Genomic DNA, 14102 nt, shown 5'->3' on the forward strand with positions numbered 1-14102 from the left:
GCGGATGCTATCTATCTTCTAATACGGCGCGCCACAAAAGTGACTTTTGCCAATGTCCTCTACCAGTACAACGCACCACTATAGTGAATTTCGCTGATGTCATCTTTTGTCCATTACGACGCGCCACTATAGTTGCTTTCGCGGATGCCATCTATCTTCTAATACGACGCGCCACTATAAAGGGTTTCACAGATGCCATCTTCCAATACAATACGCCACTATAGTTGTCTTCGCGGTTACTGTTTTCCAATACAATACACCACTATAGCTACTTTCGCAAATACTATCTACCTTCTAATACGACGCGCCACAAAAGTGACTTTTGCCGATGTCATCTACCAGTACGACGCACCACTATAGTGAATTTCGCTGATACCACCTATCTTCTAATACAACGCACCACTATAGTGACTTCTGCAGATGCAATTTACCAATACGACAAGCAACAATAGTGGTTTTCGCGAATGTCAATTTCTAATACGACGCGCCACTATAGTTGCTTTCGCGGATACCATCTTTTCACCATTCCGACACACCACTATAGTGGCTTTCACAGATGCCATCTTCCAATACAATACACCACTATAGTTGCTTTCATGGATGCTATCTATCTTCTGATGCGACGCGCCACAAAAGTAACTTTTGCCAATTTCCTCTACCAGTACAACGCACCACTATAGTGAATTTCGCTGATACCACCTATCTTCTAATACAACGCACCACTATAGTGACTTCTGCGAACGCAATTTACCAATACGACTCGCAACAAGAGTGGTTTTCGCGAATGTCAGTTTCTAGTACGACGCGCCACTATAGTTGCTTTCGCGGATGTCATCTTCTAGTACGACGCGCCACTATAGTGGCTTTCGCGGATAACATCTTTTAAAATATATTATACCCAATTATATTATTAATTATTAAAGTAAATTGTCTGAGTAAAATATATGTGTATCATTTCTTTAAGAAAAATTATAATTTGATTGTGAAAAGCTTGATTAAAATGAACCCGTTCAACATGCAGCAGTGCATAAAAGGTTAAAGATACTTCAATAAAATTGTCATGGGATCCACTAGCTACCTTTCATTTTAAAATCGATCTATTACTAATCTTCACCACTAATATTATTTCTCCAAATATTCTCAACTAGAAAAGTAAAGATAAAAAAAATCCGTAGTAAATAATAAAATTGAAAAGCGAATATTTCATTTGACAAACAAAAAATCAAATTATGATAGACAGGCCCTTGCGTACGTCAATCGTTATCGAATCATTGAGAGGAAATTCGAAATCGGTAAATGGGTACGGCATAATTTACGAGCTCGAACGCAAACCCATCTCATTCTGATCGCACCTGTTCGATAGGTGGAAGGGTAATTTATTAGCTTGCGCGCACAATCCCAATTCGACGTAAGGACAATAGACCGTGCAGACTGATAATAGCATATGCAATCATCGAGAGAGAAGACAGCGTGCATCGGCGCCATATTGTCGGTCACAAGATGGCAGGCAGTTGGTTAGTCGTTCATTAAATATTCATTAAGTCATAGATATGAATCTAATGCAATTAACTTTAAAACATTTATCTATCATCTTACAATGACTGATGAAAATTTTCTACAAAAATTCTACTTCTACGAAGAACTTTAAAAATGAATAAAATTTTATCAATTTTATTACAAACAAAAAATCTAAAAAATAATATTTAATAAAATAATAATAATAATAATAATAATAATAATATTTAAATAATTATTATTAAATGAATGACATAGATTTAAATCAAATTCTTTATCAACGTATGAAAATGGTCACTTTTCGTTTTAGTAACCGAGATAATAGTGTGCAGCAGCTAAAGCTTCGTAGAATTATTGCGAATTGCACGAAAGTAGTGCAGTGGCTTTCCGGTAACGAGAGTGAGATAGTGAGTAGAGAGAGAGAGAGAGAGATAGATAGAGAGAATGTTAGCAGAGAAACAGCAGTGGTTAACAGAAGGAGCACGGGACTAGAACTCCTCTGCTAGTGCGATAACTTCGTTAATGCACACATGTCGTGTCTAATGAGTTATAATCAGTCGAGCACCGGCTGAGTGTAGTTTAATGGTTTGTTCGCTCGCATTAGGCCCTACTATCACCCTTTAACTCTCTCTCTCTCTCTCTAGTTTGTTCATTTAACGAATGCGAAATATACAGTGTGTAGGATGTTACATATTGGGTTTTCGAAATTTTTCGATAGAAAGAATACGTGACCAGTGACTACAATATATACTCTACACACACATACATACATATATATATATATATCTACCCCTCGTTATATTTAATAACGAAGTCCATTTTTATGAACAAACTTTACTTACTACTACTACTACTACTACTACTACTACTACTACTACTTTAAACGATTGGTTTTAGGTTTTTTTTGTTAAGAAAAGTTACACAAGGCCATCATTTAAATCTATGGAATATATTGCTTGCATCTTTATTTTTTAAATAATGAAATAATTAATGACACCAAAATCTCGTTTAATTTCTTCAACTGTTCTCATTTACTTCATTTCTTTCTCTTTTACACTTTCTGCTAGATTCTCTTATTTCTTCTCTCTCTCTCTCTCTCTCTCTCTCTCTCTCTCTCTCTCTCTCTCTCTCCTGTAAGATTATAGCCTCAAGGCCGACCTAATTTCGCAACAAACAATCTCAATCTGACAGAAGTTCCTGATACTCGTTACATCTCTCGCCACATGTTTGCTTTGTCCAAGCTTGATAATTTAACGGGACGCACTAATTAGATCTCTAGGTATTCTGATATTACGAAAGAGAGATAGAGAGAGAGAGAAATAGGGATAGGAAGGAAGGACGGAAATGAGAAAGAGAGAGAGAGAAAGGGAAAGACATCATTTTCCCATAAATTGTCTTGCAAATTCTGAAGTGTAAATTTTAGGCTATGACATGATCACGTTGTATACTATTAAATAACAGATATTCCATGAAACTAAATAAGAGATACACTCTACGAATTAATAGTGTAAGTATTCTATTTAAAAACGAATCACATATTATATGCTAAGTTTATTTATTGAAAATAATTTATTGTATATTCTATTATTGGGTCTACAAGTAAGTTTCCAGTGTTTGTTCATAAAATTTGAGGGTTTATTCTGAAAAAATGGTTACATATCTTTCATTCGAAATATTGTCTATCGGAAGATACAATTGTTTCCCATCTTTCTGACAATTTGTGAATTCCTGACCAAAAACAGTTCTCGTCTTTTGAGCCCAAGAACGTATTGAGCCAATTTTTGATTCCCTTTACTGAAGTGAAGCGCATTCCGGTAAGAGCGTTCTGCATCGACCGAAACAAGTGGTAGTCGGATGGCGCCAAATCTGGACTATAAGGCGGGTGAGGCAGAATTTCTCATCCACTATTATCCAAGTAGTTTTTGACCGAAACAGCAACATGTGGCCGAGCGTTGTCGTGGTGGAAAATTACGGACTCGTGTCTGGTCTGATATTCTGGCCGTTTTTCCGCCAATGCTCGCTTCAAACGAATTAATTGGGTTCGATACAATGGTCCTTTGATGGTTTGATCACTCGGAAGCAGTTCGTAGTATATGACACCCTTCTGATACCACCATATGCAGAGCATGACCTTATTCATGTGAATATTTCGATTTGGCTGGCTCGCCAGGCTTTGCATATGGTTTTTTGCGTTTAGGATTATCATAATAGATCCACTTTTCGTCACCAGTGACAATACAATGCAGAAACGACTTTTTTTTATGCCACTGCAGCAACATTTCTTACATGCAAAATCGCCGTTCGACATCTCTCGACTTCAACTCGTACGGCACTCAATTTCCAACTTTTTGGATGAATCCCAAAGCTTTCAGGCGCAGGGAAATGGCTTGTTGTGTGACGCCCAATGATGCAGCAAGCTCTTCTTGAATTTTGACACGAATCCTCATCCAGCAAAGCCTCCAATTCCTCGTCTTCAAAATTTTTCGGCTTCTCAGAGTGCTCCTTGTCATCAACGTCAAAATTACTATTTTTGAACTGTTTGAACCATTCACGACACGTCAATTCACCAATACATTCCGACCCGTAAGTTTCCAGAAGCAAACAATAGGCCTCAGCTGCACTATTCTTCATATTAAAGAATAGAAAACAAATGACGCTTATTTGGCACATAACTTGTCATGTTTTTGCTTCATTAAATATACAACGCCGATAGAAATGCGCAAATATGATGATGCAATGTTGTTAACAGATACACAAGCTTTGAAAATGACAAATGACATGTGACATTTCTGCCCGGAATCTACTCGTGACACCATCTATTTAAAAACGCTGGAAACTTACTTGTAGACCCAATAGATTATAACAAAACCCAAAATCATGTCACAATTACAATTGAATACATAAAATAATAATACACGACAAAATAGAAAAAGTAAGGTTATGTCTTATGTAAATTGAAATAATTTAATTGTAATACAGTGTCATCTATTGAAAACTTACAGTACCTAAAGACCTAGATAACCTCTAAAATAACAAATCCTTAAAGTAGTAATAAAAAATGAAAATAATCCCCATAAAAAGTATCCTATATCCCAACTTAAACAAAATTACACAAAATAAAGCAAATTTCATTAAAATCGGATCAGTAATTTGAAAATTCATTGGAAACCAACAATATGACACTGAATTTTTATATAAAAAGATATGATACGTTCCTTTATATCATTCGTGATAACGTATTACCTTAATAAAAGAGACACACAGAGGAATAGAGAAAGAAAAGGAAGAGTAGGGAAGGTTGTCAAGGACTCTTAGTAGATAGAGAAAGACAGGAGGAGGTGGAGGTGGGTTGAGAAAGGTGGCTTAACATGTGCCACGGCAAATGACGCATCCACACAACCTGGGAGAGTTTCTCTGCAGCCTATATTAAGCTGTAATCTTAGAGAATATGATAGACGACATAACGTCACTTCCTAGTAACGCTACTGCAACCCCTTTTCCCTTGTATCAGCTTTTACCCCTCAATCCTCACCCCAACTGTGACATTGTTACATAAATATTTAATATCTATACTTATGCATGCTTATTAAAAATACAAAAATATTTAATTGACACATTTTTACATGATTCCCATCATAATGAAAATATTCTTATCAAGTAAATACAATTCGGAAAATTACATAGCAATTAATTAATCCACGATGCTGTAAAACCAAGAACCCTTCCTGATTACTGCATAAGTTCGTTCATGCGTGTAATAACATGCACGCCTAGGATCGAGCGTGAAATGTATTCTGTGGCCACGGATCAGGATTAGCTTCAACGTGTTATCGGGTTGTTGCGTTTATACTGTCGCCCTAGGTTACGTAGAATTGAGATATCGTAATTAGTTGCTGCAGGGGATGAATGTTGAGAGATACGGATTTAGAAATAAGACTTCTTTTTTTGTTTACCTGACAAAATTACCCAATAATCATTGAACTTTTGCAAACATTCCATTCCTATTACGAATATTGCTGTGATTATCACCTTTAACTTTAACTCAATAAACAATCTATATTATAGTAGCAAAGACCTAACTTCTGATATCCTCTTAATATTCCTTCTCGTTGTGAATAACATAAAGGGCAGGATATATCATTTAACCGTTGCTGACTTCCGGGTAATTCTGTTAACCTATCTCAACGAACCCTCGCATCCTGATCTTCCTGTGGGATTAATTTCGTGGTTTCTCTCGTCGTAACTTCCCTTTCTACTTCTCTATCTCTTTCCCTTTCTCTCTCTCTCTCTCACACACACATACACACACACTCTCTATTGAAACAAATCCTTCTTATTATTAATATTAAAAATATTTCATTGATATTAATAGTAACAAGTATACTATGATATTAGTTATTTTTTTTTGTTTCGTTATTATTGTATTAAAAGTTTTTTTTTTTAATAATTATAGAATATAAATCATATAAAAATGTTTTCAATTATCCTAACTTATTATGAAATTATTTTGTTCTTTTTTTTATATATATTTTTTTTTTCATCATACGGAAATGTACATGCTTGCATGCATATAATAGCAACGTTTTCTGGAATGTCTCGTCAGTATTCCTTCTCAACGCGAAATTGATATAATAGAATCGTGTAGTTTGAGTTTCTGACTACGCGATAATTATGCACTCTCTGACCCCTTTCGAAATAATTAACAGAGCTTGGAAATATTCTCTACCCCGAGCCTGGCCTTTCTGGCTTGTTCACGATATTACGAAATTTCTCAAATAATTCATTTCCCGCTTTCGTATAATTTCATCGAATTTAAAGATGTGTGTATGATACGATAGTTCACAATTTTATAAGAAAAAACGAATTATAAAAATAAAATGAAATATTGGGTTGGCAACTAAGTGATTGCGGATTTTAAATATAAGTTAGTCAATTAGGTACTGTCCATTTTTGTTGATGACCTCTTGCCATCGGTCAGGCAGTGTCATAATGCCACGTTCATCAAATTTCTTATCTTTGCTATCAAAAAAATGAATTAGGTGTAATTTGACATCTTTAGTATTATTCAAAATTTGACCATTTAAGGAGTGCTGCATGGAACGAAATAAATGGTAGTCTGAAGGCGCAAGGTTAGGGTTATATGGTGGATGTGACAACACATCCCAACCCATATCCAATAATTTTTGACGAGTAACCAAAGATGTGTGGGACTTTGCATTATCATGGTGGAAAACAACACCCTTACGATTTGCCAATTCTGGTCGCTTTGCTTGAATTGCATCGCTCAGTTTGGCGAGTTGTTCAACGTACAGGCTCGAATTGATCGTCTGGTTTTTTGGTAAAAGTTCAAAGTACAGAATTCCTTTATAATCTCACCAGACTGACAGCATAATCTTTTTTTTGGTGAATCTCTGCTTTTGATGTCGTCTGGGCTGGTTCATCTTGCATCACCCACGATCTCATCCGATTGACGTTGTTATAAACTATCCACTTTTCGTCGCCAGTAATTAGTCTTTTCAAAAAAGGATCAATTTTGTTGCGTTTCAGAAGCGAATCGCAGACGCCAAATGAATTTCCTTCAGCTGGTGAGGGATCCATAGATCGAGTTTCTTGACATAACCAAGCTTTTTTAAACTTTTGTCAATGCATGTATGCGATACATTAAGCTTCTCTGCAATATCACGTGTTGTGCTATGACGATCTGAATCAATAATGGCCTTGATATGGGTCTCACCAACTTCAACTGAACGGCCAGATCGTTGAATGTTTTTCAATGAGAAATCACCAGAACGAAAACTGGCAAACCTATTCTGACACTGCCGTTCCTTCAAGATTTCATTGCCATATACTGCACATAACTTTTTGTGTGCTTGCGTTGCGTTCTTACTTTTTCGGAAATAATACAACAAAATATGTCTGAAGTGCACGTCTTGTTTTTCCATTTTTAGATTGGAATAAAAAAATATAGGTTAGGTACTGTGAACAAGTTAACGAAACAAAAGAAAGTTTCTATCTGTCGACAAAATCTGCAATGACTTAGTTGCCAACCCAATACATTCACCGCTAGGTTTTTAACAACATATGCACGTCTGACCAACAGTTCAGCCACAGATTCTACTAATTTGTTAGAATCTTATTTGGGAAGATTATTAGTTAGAATCTTATTGGTTAGAATCTTATTAATAATAATCTATTATTAAAATTTGTTTTAATAGGATGCCAAATAAGATTCTAATAACAAATTACTGTTCAGGTAATAATAGTGACTCCTTATCGCAGTGTCAACCAATAACTAAGCTTTCGGTAGGTGACAAAAAGCAGCTGAACTAATAAACTTTTGTTCGGTAAATGTTGGTGACAAAAAAAAGCCTATTTATAGGTTAGCGGTCGGTAATCGTTGCCAACAAAAAGCCTATTTATAGGCTAGCGGTTGTTAAAATGTTAATATATTTAATTTAATAATAAAACTGAAAGGAAAAATAAGTCAGTAGACAAATGAATGCTTAATCAAAGTAAAAAGAAATCGAATTGATTATTTTTACAGGACATCAATGGCTGAAAACGAATTTAGACGTGACCCCAGAGTCAGGCTGGTCCGTCGATCCATTCGGTCATGGTGGGACGATTCCTTATTTCCTAAAAGCTTCTGGTGCGACGGGAACTGTAATTCAAAGAATACATTACGCTTGGAAGCAATGGTTCGCGAAGAAACAGTACGGTGACTTCATTTGGCTTCAACCATGGGATCAGAGTGGTAACGCCGACATGTTGACGCACAATCAACCCTTCGACATTTACAACATCAAACACTCCTGCGGACCGCACCCACACGTTTGTCTCAACTTCGATTTTCGTAAGATACGAGGCGAATACACCGAATACACCGTTAGAGCTGTTGAAATCACACCGAACAACGTCAAACAAATGGCCGAGTTACTTTTAGAACAATACTCGAGAACTGGTTCTCTCTTCAATCACAATGTCGTCTTAATGCCCCTCGGAGATGATTTCAGGTTAGATATTTATTAACTTTTTTTTTTTATAAATAATTAACAATGAAATCAACTTAATACTTTTGATTTTGTTTCTTTAGGTATGATCATGCAATCGAATGGGACCAACAATACACGAATTACAAAATCCTCATGGATTATATAAACAGTCGCAAAGACGAATACAACGCCGAGGTAGTCTTTGGAACTCCGAAGGATTACTTTCAAGAGATTCAGAAACGGGTAGAAAAATTTCCAACCTTAAAAGGAGATTTCTTCGTTTATTCGGATATATTCAGTGAAGGTAGACCAGCTTATTGGAGCGGCTATTTTACAACGAGACCATACATGAAAATTCTCGATCGGGAATTGGAAGCTAATTTGAGATCAGCCGAGATACTTTACACCATAGCCTTGAACGTCGCTAAACAATCTAAAAAAGATATAAAACTGTACGAGACGTATTTTGAGAAACTCGTGAAAGCTAGAAGAAATCTTGGATTGTTTCAACATCACGACGCTATTACGGGAACTTCGAAATCATTTGTGATGAAGGATTACGCGTTGAAACTCTTCGAATCAATCTCCGACACCACAAGCTTGCAAAGTTTCGCGATACAATCATTAGCTGCTACGACCAACAAGCCAAACTCTGTCTACGTCCTAGCGGAATCCGATAGGGACAGTTATGAAAAACTCCCGAAGAAGATACCAATCAACGTGAATAGCCAAGAGACACGAAAGATCGTCCTGTTCAATCCTCTAGCTCAACCAAGGCAAGAAATGATCAGTTTGAAGGTTACTTCGTATAAAGTACGAGTGTTAGATCCACAAAAAAAGCCGATACCTTACCAGATAGCACCGGTGATGAACGCTACGAGCATTACGCACGACGTTTATGTTCTACTCTTCGTTGCTGAATTGAAACCACTAGCGATAGCGACCTATCATTTGCAACAAGTCGACAAAATCCCTATGGACGCGATATCAACGATTTATTGCAGTAGATGTGGCAAGGACAATGTTTTCACGATAAAACCAATGCAAATTGGAGACGTTCAAATAGAGAATCATAGAATGAAATTGCTATTCGATGGTCAAACTGGGTTCTTGAAACGCGTTGCGAAAAAATCGAGTGGTAAAATAATGCAGTGTGCGATACAATTTGCTGCATATCCATCAGCACAATTTCACAGTGGTGCTTATCTCTTCATGCCAGATCCTAATCTTCGGGACACTGATAAGGACGTTCTAGAGGCTTACACGCCGCATCAAAAAATTTATATCGTCAGTGGTAGCTTGAGTTCTCGTTTGACGGTAGAATATGGTAAATTATTGACTCATCATGTTGCAATTTATCATCGAGACGGTGGCTTGGGTGATGCAATTTATCTTAGAAATATCGTTGACTTTGAAACACCACCGAAGAATCGGGAAACCGAGATGTTTATGAGACTTCAAACTGATATAATGAACGGTGAACCACCTGAATTTTACACCGATCTTAATGGACATCAAATGATAAAGAGACGTAAGATAGAAAGAATTGGTATAGAGGGTAATTATTATCCCATAACAACGATGGCTTACATCGAGGACACCAATCATAGATTAACTCTATTGGTCAACCACTGTCAAGGTGCTGCCAGTTATCAGCCAGGATGGCTTGAAGTTATGTTGGACAGAAGGACACTTTATGATGACTCTAGAGGAATGGGCGAGGGTCTTTTGGACAATAGGAAAACTATTATAAAACACTGGCTATTACTTGAGGATATTGTTGGTGGTGGGGACAAGTATTCAAAGCCATCCTTGTTTGCCAATCATCTTAGCAATGCCTTGAATTATCCTGTAAATATCTTCGTAGTCGATGGGACCGAATCGGAAATTGTTATGGCACCAGAAGTTAGACTTTTAAGTCAGAGCTTCCCTTGCGATCTTCATTTGTTGAACTTAAGGACAAATCATGATCAAAAATTACCACATTTCCCAGTGAACAACGCACTTATGGTTTTACACAGACAAGGTTACAGTTGTTCAGTTGGTGCTGATATAACTATGAAACACTGTCCTTTAAATGATCGATTATCACAAACCACGACGTTCTTTAAATTGTCTAAATTAAATGTAACGAAAACATCTTTAACCGGTACAAAAACGAAACGTCATTTAAAGGACGGTCTTCAAGAAATTGGATTGCAACCAATGGAAGTTGAAACGTTCAATGTTAATTTTCTTCAATGATCTTAAGCCTACTGCTACCTCTCTCGGTTCGAAAATAAATAATAGTCAGAATATTTTGTTAAGATTGTGTGGAAGGACTTTACAAGAGAGAAAGAGAGAGACAGAGATAACACTGCCGAGATCTCTCTACTGGCTAATTTTCTTTCGTATCCGATTTAACGAAGATTTTTCTGTAAATATACAACAACAAAACCTTATTATTATTATTATTATTATTATTATTATTATTATTATTATTATTATTATTATTATTATTATTATTATTATTATTATTATTACTCATCGAACTTTCATTAATTATGAAATCGTACAGACAATTAATGACAAATTATTTCCTTTATTCTAAAGAGAACCACGGATATGATTCTGAACAGAAAACAAATAGACAAGAGACAGAGAGAGAGAGAGAGAGAGAGAGAGAGAAAGGGAATAGTGGCGAGAAGAGAAAGTGTACTAAAAAAAAAAAAAAAAAAATACTTACTTTAAAATATGACGTGTATACACGTTTTCGACGAATTTCTTTGATATTTTTATCGAGATCAATGCGAATGGGATTTTCTCTTTTCTATCGTATTTAAATTGGAATATCGATAAAAAAAAAAAAAATAAAAAATAAAAACAAAAAAAAAACAAAAGAATCGTCGAGAAATGAAACAAATTATATAAACATTGTACATATCAAGCCATAATTTTACCGTAGGATCGTAATAATTACGATAAGAAAATAATGTAAATGATAATAATAATAATAATATGCACCTATTTTCTTATGCCAAACGTTTTATCGCCAAACCCTTCTTCTCGGTCTTAACTGCGCTCGCTCTCTCGCTCGCTCGCTCACTCGCTCGCATGGATTTTGTTGTTTCTTCTTCTCAACGAAAACAAAACAAAAAAAAGTTAACAATCCTTGTGACTACTGTGTCGAATCGAATGTTCTTCCGAACAATACATAAACGTTATATACTTACGTATATTCAAACATACATAAAAGTACGTATGTAAGTTAAGTAAAATAAGTAGTTGGTTTTAATTGTGATCCATCTTATTTTACAATATTTTTAAAGTTGATTAAAAATTACTCGAAATCTTTCATTCATTTTCAAAGGATTACAAGTATGTCCAATTTGAACGAACTATTAGGTGTACAAATAAGTGCAAGTATGAAGAACTCTTCATCTTTTGAGGTTATGCACAAATCAATCCAATTTATAGTATCTTCATCTTCTTAATATATATAAATTACGTGTCATGTTGTTTGTCCGCAATGGATTCCTAAACTACTGAACCGATTTTATTAAAATTTTTCACACTGTGTGCAGTTTCATTCAACTTGAAAGATAGGATAGTATATATCTCAATTTATAATCGCAATTATTTGTTTATTAACAAAGAGTCATGATTATCTCTGTCAGTTCGATAAGATTCTAACAGACGGCGGTATAAGGTAATTCGTTGACTTGAAGACGTGTGAATCGGACTGATTGTGAGTCCTAGTATGATATAGAACTCTGCTCAGACAGACCATGTGTCATCGATCAGAATAAATGATAGTCAGACAACGCAATGTCTGGTGAATACAGCGGGTAGGGTAACACTTCCCAATCAGGTGTTTTTAAATAGTTTTTGACCGGAACTGCAACATGTGGACGAGCATTATCATGGAGGAGAATAATTTTGTCATGTCTGGAGTAGTAATTAGTGCGTTTTTCCTTCAGAACTCGGCTCAATCTCATTAATTGTGTTCGGTAGAGGACTCCAATAAAGGTTTCACTCGGTTTTGAGCAACTCGTAATACACGACACCCCTGTTTTTTCGTACATTTTTCGGTCCTTCCACTGCGATCTTTGTCTTTTACGCCAAAGTCACCGTGTTTAAACTTTTGAAACCACTCACGACAAGTTCTCTCACTTAAAGCAGACTTATCATATGCTTCTACAAGCAATCGATGCACCTCAGCTTCAGATTTGTTTTCAATTGAAGAAGTAAATTAAAAGTTGCGACAAATGATGCTTATTTGGAACAAAATTAGACATTTAAGGAGAAACAAAATGATATGATGCTGATACAAAGTCAATAATACTTCATGCTGTCTTTCATTTGTCAATTTTAACCTAAACCTTGAGTAGCACCATCTTTTTTTTTAAATGGCGGATACTTATTTGTACACCTAATATTTTCAACATTGGTAATCTCAAAATGAATTCAAATGAATTCAATTAAACTATCAAACAGATATGACGTTATTTTCTTTTTTTTTTTACGAAATTATAATTAGAGAAAAAAGATGAATAATCAAACGTAGCTGACGTTTATTAATCAGACGACGAGCTGATGTAAATATTAGTATAATTAAACAATAACGTCGTACATTTCTGGTGAATTTGACGTCGTGCTAGTTGTGATAAAACAAAAATGAAATCATGAAACATAATTACAATCTTTTTATTAATTTATATTTTAAATTTCAGAAGATAAAATTCAAAAAAAAATGTAATCAACGTTCTATTTTGTTTTGATTTATTCTAACAATATTATTAAAAGTAGAAAACAACAAGATCTCTTCTTAAACAAAATCAATGTTCAAATTTCTAAGAAAATTTCTTCCACTTTATGGTGCAATTGATTGAATTTAAAAAAAAAAGAAAATATTCGTAGTCTTGTCCAAAGTGTTTTTTAGGTTATATTTGTGACACTTGTTTAAGCGAAGCGAGCCAATGAAAAAATGCATTTCAAACATATTAATGTAATGTCATGCGAATAATATGATTGTTCGTTATCAATGAAATTATTTAAAATTATGACACAACAGGAAAAAAAAAATGTGAGAACAATGTAAGATAATATTTTACGTTGGCATGATTGCAAATAAGGGGACAAATAATATTTTATCTTGCCAGCGTTATTTTCTTGCCTCTCCTAATTCTCAAAAAAAAAAAAAAAAAAGAAAAAAAAACTGAGAAAGCTAGTAAGAAAAAAAAGAAAAATAAAAAATCGAAAGAAATGTGCTTTTTAGAGAGATGTGTTATAGAAAGGAAGAAAATTAAAAAACAAAAAAACAAAAGATACAATTAAGCTCGAATTTGGATTCGAGTTTTTTTGTTTTTGTTTTTCGGAATGACGAACTATCCTTGATAATCTCGCGATTAATATTTTTCTTCTTATTGTTAGAGGAAAACGCGTAATGGCCAATAAAAATGGATCAACGACTGACAACTGGTCCTGGCCGTTGTAACGATATTGTAATATAATATGTGTTTGTGCTGTCTCTAGAGAAAAACAGAATTCTATATGATGACAAAGAAATAAATATATATATGTATATATATGTATATATAAATACATATATATACA

At 34.9% G+C, this 14102-nt stretch overlaps 1 protein-coding gene across 5 annotated transcripts in view; it reads left to right on the forward strand.

The window, feature by feature from the left end:
• The window catches only part of alpha-Man-IIb (alpha-Mannosidase class II b), a 217915-nt gene extending 204103 nt beyond the window's left edge, over window positions 1-13812 (forward strand). For all 5 annotated transcript variants that reach the window (XM_089171581.1, XM_089171582.1, XM_089171584.1 and 2 more), the window contains 2 exons: window positions 8060-8528; window positions 8609-13812. In XM_089171581.1, coding sequence (XP_089027707.1) covers window positions 8060-8528; window positions 8609-10751 — 2612 coding nt within the window. In that variant the 3' untranslated portion in view covers window positions 10752-13812. The remainder of the gene's footprint in view (window positions 1-8059; window positions 8529-8608) is intronic.
• Window positions 13813-14102: the final 290 nt, after the last annotated feature.

Source organism: Polistes dominula, unplaced genomic scaffold, assembly GCF_049000335.1.
Source record: "Polistes dominula isolate Pdom_NZ unplaced genomic scaffold, Pdom_raw_medaka contig_26, whole genome shotgun sequence".
Taxonomy (NCBI): Eukaryota; Metazoa; Arthropoda; class Insecta; order Hymenoptera; family Vespidae; genus Polistes; species Polistes dominula.